At 39.7% G+C, this 11639-nt stretch overlaps 1 protein-coding gene across 1 annotated transcript; it reads left to right on the forward strand.

The window, feature by feature from the left end:
* Positions 1 to 2183: 2183 nt before the first annotated feature.
* Positions 2184 to 6873, forward strand: LOC115488637. The gene is made up of 2 exons (XM_030249379.1): positions 2184 to 2429; positions 6112 to 6873. Exons 1-2 carry the CDS (start codon positions 2199 to 2201, stop codon positions 6625 to 6627), a joined length of 747 nt encoding a protein of 248 aa, XP_030105239.1. The 5' UTR covers positions 2184 to 2198; the 3' UTR covers positions 6628 to 6873.
* The last annotated feature ends 4766 nt before the right edge of the window (positions 6874 to 11639 follow it).

Genomic DNA, 11639 nt, shown 5'->3' on the forward strand with positions numbered 1-11639 from the left:
CCCAGATGCATCCTTCTCACTGGTTCTTAAAATTCTACATGAAAACAAATTAGACTATGAATGTAACAAACCAGAAATTTACAAAATCTTTACACAAATGAGGACAATTCTTATAAAATAAGCAATAATATTAACAATAATGGGGATAAGAAAAAACTTCAAGAGTATTTATAGTTGGAAGGAACTAACATGTTTGACATGCAAATGAATATATCATAAATCAAAACGTAATTATAATTTTGATATTAGACATGTGCCAAGTTGTAGTAAACCATAAGAACAGTAGCTCCTGTAATTCAAAGATTATAAAACATCATGTAATCTATTGGAAAGCCCTATGTCACTGGATAACTTGATTCATGGCTCTCCTGCCTCTGGAGTTTCATATGTAATATTTCAGAATTCTGTGTAGGTTTGCATTTTAAGTATTTTTTGCAAATATTTATGTACTTAAATCCATATGCTTTTTCCATGTAAGGACACCTCTTTCTACTTCAGTGATTTGGTTCTTTCTTCCAAGTCCTGTGCCTCAAATTTCATATGATAAACTGAAGACAATGTACTGACATGTATCTATTATTCTATTCTGAAGCTGCTGCCTTCATCTTAGTTAATAATGTCATATATAATCAAATAATGCCATATAAATTGTGTTGAAATACTGATATTGGGGCAGTTTGGGGCTCTAGTTATTCTTCTTAACCCAGTCACTAAGTTCTTTGTACTCTGTCTCTATTGATAAAGAGAACATTATTTTTTTAATTAATTTATTTTAATGTTTGAAAATGTTATAAATGCATATAACAAATTTTGATCAGATCCACCCATACTTTACTCCCCTCCAAATCTTCCCTATCTGCCACCAACACTATTCATTTACAAATTCATGTTTTCTTAAAAAATAGAGTCCACTTAGGAGTGCATATGTAGGAAAATTACTGGTTCATGAATAGCCTCACAAGTTGCATCTTGGAAGAAAACTATCTTCTTCCCTCAGCAGTTATCAGTTGTCTATATCTACTCACCTAGGGGTGGGACTTAATGAGCCTTCTCTCAGTAATGCTGGAATGTTGGTTGGACACATCACTTTTATTCTGAATATAATATAATATAATATAATATAATATAATATAATATAATATAATATTTTTACCCATTTGTATAATGTCCCCAAATGATACATTTATCTTCAAATTTAAGACACATGAATAAAGTTTGGCATTATGAACAAAGTGTCAGTAATAGTCATTAAGTTAGGTTGAACTAAAAAAGCATTTCCAGGGATTAAATTTGTAGTTTCATATTACCAGTCACTCAGGCCAGTTTTAGAGAGTTATGTCTGCTTAGTGGTCTCTAGAAGTTTTCAGTGTCTATATTGAGAGAGAGAGGGAAGGCATAAAATCAGCACAGTGGTTCTTAATATGGGTTATAGTCTTAAAATTTTCTTAAAGATTTATTTATTTATTATATGTAAGTACACTGTGGCTGTCTTCAGACACATCAGAAGAGGGCATCAGATCTTGTTACAGGTGGTTGTGAGCCACCATATGGTTGCTGGGATTTGAACTCATGACCTTCGGAAGAGGAGTCGGTGCTTTTACCCGTTGAGCCATCTCACCAGCCCCCAAAATTTTTACTGGTGTGAGAAGATACCATGACTGAGGCAACCTACCACAGAAAGCATTAGATTGGAGGTGTGCTTACAGTTTGAAAGGGATAGTCTATGACCATCATACTTGGTATCTTGGCAGCAAGTATGCAGGAATGGCACTAAAGCAGCTGCCGAGAGCTCGTATCTGATCTAGAAGTATGAGGCAGAGGTAGAGTGGGGAAGACCTTCAGTGACATACCTTCTCCAACAAGGCCATGCCTCTGAATCAACAAAGCAGCCCTGCCAAACATACCAGACATTCAAAATATGATCTAATAGGTCCCATTCTCGTTTGTACCACTGTTGTTCATTTCCATATAGCCTATCAATATTATTATGAAAGTTGTATGCAATGTGTTCAGTGGGACTAGACCATGTAAGAACTTCACTATACACTCCTTATTTCTGAGCATGCATCCTGTAATGAAGTGACCAAAAGAAAGTCCATTCTGAAAACAAGTACCCCCAAACACAAAACTCATGAGATTGAATGGATCAAAATCACCCTCCTCATTCTTATCTGCAGAAAGTATCTCAAGAACAAGACATGGAGAAGGAATTCAATGTTGAATATGCATCTTTCCGGTCACAGCCTTCTATGAGAACAAATGAGGCAACAGTAGGCAAGCAGAATGCACAGCAGTACAAACATCTGAAGGAATACTTCCGAAAAGATTTAAAGGAGATGGCTCATGAACAATTTGAAAATTCTGAAGTTATTCTTTATTCTAAGGAAGAGTTGCCACCTGATGACTCTAGAAGAGTAAAGCACATAAAGGTAATTGCCACCACATCGGGAAGCACAACATTTTACTGTAAGATACAAGAAGATTCTTTGCAATACTGTGGGTGTTCCAGACCTTCCATTCCTAAAACCCAGCCCTGAAAATATTTTTACATCTTTCTTATGTTCTTTATCACAGTAATTCATTTGCCAACCATGTTCTAAAATTTAAGTGAAAATTCATTAGAAAGTAAGAATAACACCTGAAGTAGTTGACATGCTTAATACACATAGAAGATGTTTATACAAATATAGAATTTTTATGATGATAGAAAAGTAAATAATAATGAGGTTGAATATAAAGACAATGGAGTAATTAGAGTGGTCATGAGAGGAACCAATATCTTTGATATTCAAATGATTAGACTATAAACTTCATTATCACTAATTACAGATAGATATTAGACATGCCTGAATCTACTAATCCAAAAGGGCTGTAGTTTTCATCCTTCAAACAAATGAACAATGTGCCTTAAATAAAACAAAAAAGACAACACTTTCCTGCTGGTAAACACAATTAAAACCAAGCTAGTATGAGACTTTCCCAGAAGCTATTACCTGCTAATTGCAGTATAAAAGTTATAACATCACAGACCTGAGCAAGATAATGTCAGTTCTCTACCACAGGCTAACAGAAATACCAAACGGTAATCTTTGTAAAGAGGTAAAGTAACGCAAGCTTTAAATGGCACAGGCAGGTTATAAGGATGATGCCTGGCTTTAGAAAAAGAGAAAGCTCACATCTCAAGGAATTGCTGCTGTTCAGATCTTTTTCTTTATCATTTTCATTCTGAACTGCTAACAAACAAACTCATTCATATATGGGCCATGAAGATGGCTCACTGTGTCAAAGCAGTTGCTGTACAAGCCTAATGGTCTGAGTTCCATCCTGGAAAACACAACAAGCAGCAAAAGTCTCACATATGTAATCCCAGTACCTTTAAATCCAGATAAGAGGCTGAGAGAGTTGAACAGCCTTGGAAAACACAAGCCAGCCAGAGTGGAACCCACAGAGCAACAGAAACAGAGAGAGAGAGAGAGAGAGAGAGAGAGAGAGAGAGAGAGAGAGAGAGAGAGAGAGAGAGAGAGAGAGAGAGACTGCTTCACTGAGGAAAGAGGGATCCAACTCCTGAAAGTCATCCTAGAGCCTTTACACACACAGCAGCCTAGCACACACACACACAGCCTTTACACACACAGCAGCCTAGCACAGCACACACACAGCCTTTACACACACAGCAGCCTAGCACAGCACACACACAGCCTTTACACACACAGCAGCCTAGCACAGCACACACACAGCCTTTACACACACAGCAGCCTAGCACAGCACACACACAGCCTTTACACACACAGCAGCCTAGCACAGCACACACACAGCCTTTACACACACAGCAGCCTAGCACAGCACACACACAGCCTTTACACACACAGCAGCCTAGCACAGCACACACACAGCCTTTACACACACAGCAGCCTAGCACAGCACACACACAGCCTTTACACACACAGCAGCCTAGCACAGCACACACACAGCCTTTACACACACAGCAGCCTAGCACAGCACACACACAGCCTTTACACACACAGCAGCCTAGCACAGCACACACACAGCCTTTACACACACAGCAGCCTAGCACAGCACACACACAGCCTTTACACACACAGCAGCCTAGCACAGCACACACACAGCCTTTACACACACAGCAGCCTAGCACAGCACACACACAGCCTTTACACACACAGCAGCCTAGCACAGCACACACACAGCCTTTACACACACAGCAGCCTAGCACACACAGGAACATAAATACACACACTTATATGCACACACATATAGATGCACACTCCAATAATAAATACATTTTAGACTAGTTCATATAAAAGTGCCTATTCTAATAAATATGTGATGTCTTCTAGGTAGTCATTCATACTCCTGTCTGTAAATAATGGTTCAGTTAAATATCTTCAAGGTTTTCTCAGTCATCTTCAGTGTTTCTCTTCCATGCGTCATGTGTCCTGGAAAATAAACATGGCATTCCTTTTATAAATGGTTTAAGAGTACTTTACTAATGAGGAAGAAGCATGAGAAAACATGTAGCTTATGAAAATGTGTCTTAAGTCTGACAAATACCGCATGTAAACTCATCTCATTGTGTTTGATGTGTCCAGGTTCATATTTCTCAATGAAATAAGTAAACAACATTCTCACAGGACCACTCTAAAGAGTTTTCATACACATGTAACACGTGTATACTTCCTCATCTTTTTTTTTCTTTTACCAACAATGCTGCTCAAGCTATTTTATTCAATCATTTCTGTGTGTACATTATTTGTTGATGATTGGTAAGTTTTAGAATGTGTGAGTTTTTCACTTAAGTAACATATATCATCAGCAATTTTGGCATTGAAAGAAAAAGAAGACTGCTAAGTTTCAAGTTTCACTTAGTTGTAAAGAATGACAAAGACCTGTAGACGTTTGTTAGCAAATAAACGTAGAGGAAACTTTGCATCCACCAAGCAGCATCAACTTGATAAATTTATCTGATTAATTTAGTGGGTATTCTGAGTATCCTACCTGAGCTAGCACTATGGAATTGGCTCATTTGTTTGTGACACTGAATAATGCTCCTTAAGAATTTTGAATGAATTGTTCAGGCTTTTGTCATGACACTTCTCCTGAACGTAATCAATGGTTGTATTAGTAACTTTCTATTGTTCTGTTCAAGTACTCTGACCTAGGCAGCTTATAAGATGGAGGGTTTGTTTGGGGTAGGGCTTATGGTTTTAAAAGGATATATATAGTTATATCATCATCATGACTTTGGACAGACAGACATAGTGCTGTTGTAGCAGCTGAGGGCTCACATCCTCATTCACAAACAGAAGGCAGAGAGCTCACTGGAGATGGCACTAGTCTTTTGAAACCTCAAAGCCCACCCTCAGTGACACATTTTCACCAATAATGTCACACATCCTAATCGTTTCAATAATAGTTCTACCCACTGGGGAACTAGGGGTTGTTCTTATTCAAGCAGCCACAGTAGTACTGGAACAGGCCATTGCTCACATATCTAACAATCATGGTTAAGAAGTATGAGGTTAGAAAGCATCTCCATGACCCATATTTGCAGCTCAGCAGCTCTTCTTTTCTGCCAGTACTGGCATACTTTGTTCATGCATTTCAGAGGGCACCTTCACTGTTTTACCCTCCAAGGACCCCAATGAGAAATTGTGAAAGGCCAAGGAGGCAAGAACTAATGTAATGCAGAAGAGAGAGTTTCATTTCATTCTTGAAGCTCCTCATTGCCACATCATATTAATCTGGCTGGAATATAAAATCCAAGTCATGAAGTCAGGAGAGGAAATATTTTGTCCTTTTCTTTTTATATCTTCCCATTATACAGAGGATGGTGATGTTAGGTAGCAAAGAGACGAAGGAAGTAAAGCATAAAGCTGAGCAGATACAATTTTGAGGTTTCTGAAAACTCTGGAACTCTATTGGAGCAGGAAGGAAGCAGAGGTTACAGGGTATTGATGGCTGTAATGATAAATTTAGACTGAAATTATAAATTGGGGACTAAAATCAAGATTGTGACATTTACAGACAAATGATAAAATGAACGAAGACCATAAAAATTTTAATGAAAAGTAACATCTGAATATTTCTTTAAAGGTTGAAGAAAAGAAGACAGGGTATTTGTATGCACCCAATTTTAGCTCTTTCGAGCATAGACTTGCTGCCTTGAGGGCTACTGCACACGTTGAGCCAGCTCCTGCTGCCTGCACTGGTGGTGCAGGTGACATGGGTGCCATGGACAAAGCTCAGAAGACTGACCTGGCTCTCCCACTTGCTTTAGCTCTTCAAACTGAGCACCTAAGGGGCCAACAACACTTTAACCCTGAGCCTGCTCCTGAGCACTGCTCTCATGAGACCACTGACCCTGATCACAATGCTGACTTTGCTCTTGACTCTTGTCTTCTTGCTCAAGGCAAGGGTGACAGGCTCAGTATTGATCCTGAATCTGCTCCTCTTTGTGGCCCCTGTGACATGGAGGACCCTTCAACTGACCACTCCAGCCAAGGCATAAACACCAACACCAGGCGTGCTCCTGTTCGTGGCAGAGGTGATACCACTGATCATGATAATGGCACAGATCTGGCTTCTACCCTTCCTGTTGTTGTTGATTAAGGAGATGGTTGATACACCGAATTCTACAAGGGTGGTCTGAGGAATCTAACCAAGAAGATTTTTACCAGTAAGAAAACTGATGATCAGGTTAAGTTACCAGACAAACAATGGTTTAAAATAGAAGATGATTTCTGTTCTAGAAAACTAAATTTTCTTTTGGTGCTAATACTTATGGTTAATAAATTCCATGCTTCATATAGGGCTATTTAAGCTTTGTCTGGTACCAGAAAAAAGTCTCTGTTTCCCAATAATATTGAAAATACACCATATAAAAATATAAAGTCAGTTATCCCCAAAAAACCATGATTAAGTAATGTTGGTTGGCTCATGGTTATTTCCTATTCTGGAATGAGGAAATGGTTGTCTTTCCCCATGATTTCTGAGTTTTCAGAGTAGCTAAGCATATGCAGTGGTTTATTACTGTTAAATATCAATCAATGTCTACTTTTTCTATGCTGATATACTGACTTGAGGGAATACCACTGTCTTGAAAACAAACATTCCAAAACAAACAGCATCTGAGAAAACAAAAACAAAAACAACAAAAAGTGAGCCTCCACTTCTCATACCTTCCATGCACAATGAACTGATGTTATTATACAAGAAGCTACAGATGATGTCACTAATGATGCTGCCCATGATCATCCTGAGAATGCCACCACTGTTGTTCTTGATGATACTTCTAGTAATTCTTGCTTTCCTCTCTAGTTACTGCTGCAGTTTATTGTCAGTTCTTTGAAGCATCTATCAGGACAATCAATACTATACTAGAAGGAATTAAAATTTTTTTAAAAAGTTTTATAAAATATTTATAAAATATAAATTTTAAAATACAAAATTTCAAACTATCTCTTAGCATTGGATAAAATGCCACTATGACCACCCCATGGTATGGTTAAGGGGGAGGTTTTTATTGTAGGTGTGGGATAGGGAATAGCTGGAGCTTCCAGGAAGCATCAAGAGAAGACTGAGCATGGCTAGCATACTCCGTGTGGTTATGAAAGAATCCCAGCAGAGCAGAGAGCTAGAGGGAGGGAGAGAGGAATATGAACTAGAGAGAATGAGAAATAGCAATGGCTATATGAATGAGAAGCCCATGAGCTAGAGGGAGCTTAGGGTAGGAGGAGAAGCAAGAGGAGCTAATACACTAACCTTGACTTTGAAATGGGTAACAGGTACCTGTGATACTGAGGGAGCTTAGAGGCCAGTGCAAGCTTTGATATGCTAATAGACATCACAGGTAACCATTTGTCCCTCCAGTTGGTCATAAAAGAGTAGAGTGAGAGACAGCTTTAAAACTTCCTGAGGAAGGCTAACTTTTATCTAGCCTCCAGAAATACTCTAAAGTCCAGATTGAACTGAATTGTGGATATTGCACCGCTTTTGGAGTTATGGAAACTGGCGTTTCCTCTGGACTTAACCAGAATAAATGAATTTTTACTGCATTCTGTAAGTCAAAGCCAGCCTAGTTCACATTTACATACTCAGTTTACAAACATGTATAAAAACATCACCCAAACAGCTATGTTGTTCTTAATACACCAATTAAGTTAAAATGTGGTTGCTTAACTGAAATTTCTTTTCTTTTAATTTTATGATATCTTCCAGGACCCATATTATATTCCTATAGTCCCTCACTGAAGGGTGGGGCCTTATGAGTCTTTCCTAATGAATAACAAAATGATAGTGGTCTTGTTTTTTGGTGGTTTCATGTAGGCAATCACAGATATAGTCAGCATTCATACATGTGGGCAAATGATTGTATACTCCATTTTACAGAATTTACCTGAAGCTTCTTCCTCCCTCCCACAAAGCAGTCCCTAAACTTTGTAGGGTGTGATACAGATGTCTTGCTGAGGTCTGAGAACCAGACAGATATGCACTAGGTCTGTTATTAGTCTGTGCATTTGACACAGACAACTGCATAAAGAAGCATGTCTGATGAGGACCAATAGATGCCCTAATGTACAGTTATAAACATATTTAGAAAGCAACTTGACACCATGTCATTGGAGGTTCTCCTCTAGGGACTACCATGTGGATTAAACACATCAGTGGTTAACTCTGAGTCAACAATAATACATCAGTGTTTAGTGTGGCAGACTGTTTCTAGAATCATGGTATATATTTAACAAATACTCCTTCCCATTAAGTTAACTGACACTTACTGATTTTACACTAGTAATTGTGGCCTAAAAGTAAAGAAAAACATCAAAGAATCCAAGAGCAGAGGTCATTTGTTATTATAATACAATGACTAGTAAGAAGGCAATGCTAGACTGTCTCAAAATGTGGTTAGAGGAGTTTCTCTGGCAAGTACATGATTTGGCAGAAACAAGGATTTCACATCAAGTTTGAAGACCAAAGTTGGATCCCAGAACATATATGGAAATAAAAGAAATGTCCAAACTCAGTCCATTGTCCTCTTCATAGCCCCAGAAATACCTTGGCATGTGTGCATATGTGCACACACACACACACACACACACACACACACACACAGAGGGAGAGGGAGAAGGAGAGAGAAAAATACAGAAAGACAACATGATGATGCATATTTGAGAAATATCTAGAGAGAATGGAATAGAGTCAGTTGGGTGGATTTGATCAAGATTCATTGTATAACTGTATTAATTTGTCAAATAATATAAACATCAAATGAATGAATGATGCTAAAAAGTAGTTGCAGCCAGGCAATAGTGGTGCATGCGTTTAATCCCAGCACTTTGGAGGCAGAGGCCGGCAGATTGCTGTACGTTTGAGCCTGGTCTATAGAGTAAGTTTGAGGACAGTCTGGATTACACAGAGAAACCCTGCCTTAAAAAAAGAAAAATAAAAACAGGAGAGAACATTTTCATGGTCAACATTACTTGCCAGAAAATGCTGTATATATAATACATACCTTCCTTCAATACTGTTTTGTGTAGCCTCAAGCTGCTGTGAAATCAAAGTGAAGATTAACTTATCATCAACACCTCAGTTACTAGAGTATTGACAATATGCTATATATGCAGTAGCATGTTAAAAAGTGAGAAACTCCTATTCTGGCTGGCGCCTCTGTCTGGTCAGCTTCTGTTCCATTCCAGCTTATTGGCTCCTCTGAAGACCCCATAGTCTGAAGGCCTTCTAGGAGGTCTGCTACAACCAGGGCCACAGGTAAGGGACCCTTCCAAGTAAGTAGCTGGGAACCTCAAGGAACCCAGCAGACTTGGGACACATTTCCAGCCCCATCCCTTGCCTGAACTCCACCCCCCCTTTTGGCCTAGGCCTTTTGTCAGGGCAGATCATCAGCTTGTCGACTCCTCTGAAGACCCCATAGTCTGAAGGCCTCCTAGGAGGTCTGCTACAGTCAGGACCATGTGTCTTCCAAGAAACCTACAGCAACACAGGGACACAGGAGGCAGGCTCCAGACAGACACACCCAGGCCAGTTAACACCAGAGATAACCAGATGGTCAGAGGCAAACACAAGACCATAAGCAACAGAAACCAATATATTTTGGCAACATCAGAACCCAATTCTTCCACCACAGCAAGCCCTGTATACACTAACACACCTGAAAGTCAGTATGCTAACCTTAAATCTTATCTCATGAAGATAATTTTGTAGCCTCCCTCAGCCTTGAAGCAGGTTGATTCAGACTTTGCTGCCACTGAATATGAGATCACCTGGGGTGTAGCCTTCAGACTTAGATGGCTATATTGTTATGTCAACTACTGCTGCTCTTCTCTAAGACTCTGCTACCTGCTGAGAGACCCTTGAGACATTCCAGAGACACATCCTATCCTGCATGTAGTCTACAGGCTGGCTCCAGGCACCAAGAATGGATTGGCAGGGGATGGGCCTCCCCCCTTTATAAGCACAGACTCTTAAACTTTGGGCCTTGATCAGAGAAAAATTTGTCTTGGCCTCTTTCTTTTCTCGCCGTCTAGTCTCTTTTAGCCCCAGCCTACCTTTCAGGAGTACCTGGTTCATGTAAGCCTCAGGCGGCTTACAGTTACAGATTGGCGCCATGAACATGGACCTGAATATGGCAGGGTAAACTGAGGGACCGCTGTCTTATGTGGAACTCCATGAGAAGGGAAGAACAAGAAGATCGTATCGGGAACAGTGAGCAATAGGTATTTATGCTAGCACTGGCTTTAAAGTGTTGCTGGAGGTAAGATAGGACATGGGCTAAGTTGGAACAGTGCTGACCCGGCACTGATTCCACTTAGGGTTTGTCAGCGAAATATGGGACTAGAAAATTCCAAACAGGCAATTGTCCGCAGCCTTCAAGAGCTGCTTTAGGCGAGAGAAGTAGGGTTTGAAGAACAATTGTTAGAAAAAATTTCAGATAAGATAGATTCTTGCTGCCCATGGTTCAGAGAAGAAAAAACTTTAAATAAGAGAACCTGGGAGAGAGTTGGAGAAGCTTTGAAAAACACCCAGGCAGATAATTTCACCCTTTGCCTCTGGGCGCTCATAAAAGATTCTATTGAAAAGGAGATCTCGCAGGTGTCAGATAGTACCCAGACAGAGCTTGAAGAATCTTAGGAAGAGCGCCTGTCAGAGAGGACTTTCTCAGAAAGGGGCCCTCTCAACCCTAAATTAGAAAGATATAGAGACTCTGATGATGAGCTAACTTTAGACAAGGAAGATCATTCAGAAAGAGGAGCTGCCAAATATTTTGATTGAGGATTGGCCTCCTCGCAAACCTCCCCCTCCACCTATGGCCTCCACTATAGGAGATGCTACTCAAACGGACATGCAACTAAGTAAATCAGAGTTTGAAATTAAGTTGCAGAAATTGACTAATGAGCTTTGGGAGCTAAAAAGGGTGTCAGATACAGAGAAGAACAACTCCTCTGAGATGTACCAATCTCCCCTAGAAAGAGCTGTGTGTCAGGCTCGTGAGGAAGGGAAAGATACATCTGAAGTGCTAGCCTTTCCTGTAGTTGAGATAATTGACCAGCAAAATAATAGAGTCACACAATACCAGACTTTGGATTTCAAGGTGATAAAGGAGTTAA

The sequence above is a fragment of the Mus musculus genome, chromosome 16 (genome assembly GCF_000001635.26).
Source record: "Mus musculus strain C57BL/6J chromosome 16, GRCm38.p6 C57BL/6J".
Classification (NCBI taxonomy): Eukaryota; Metazoa; Chordata; class Mammalia; order Rodentia; family Muridae; genus Mus; species Mus musculus.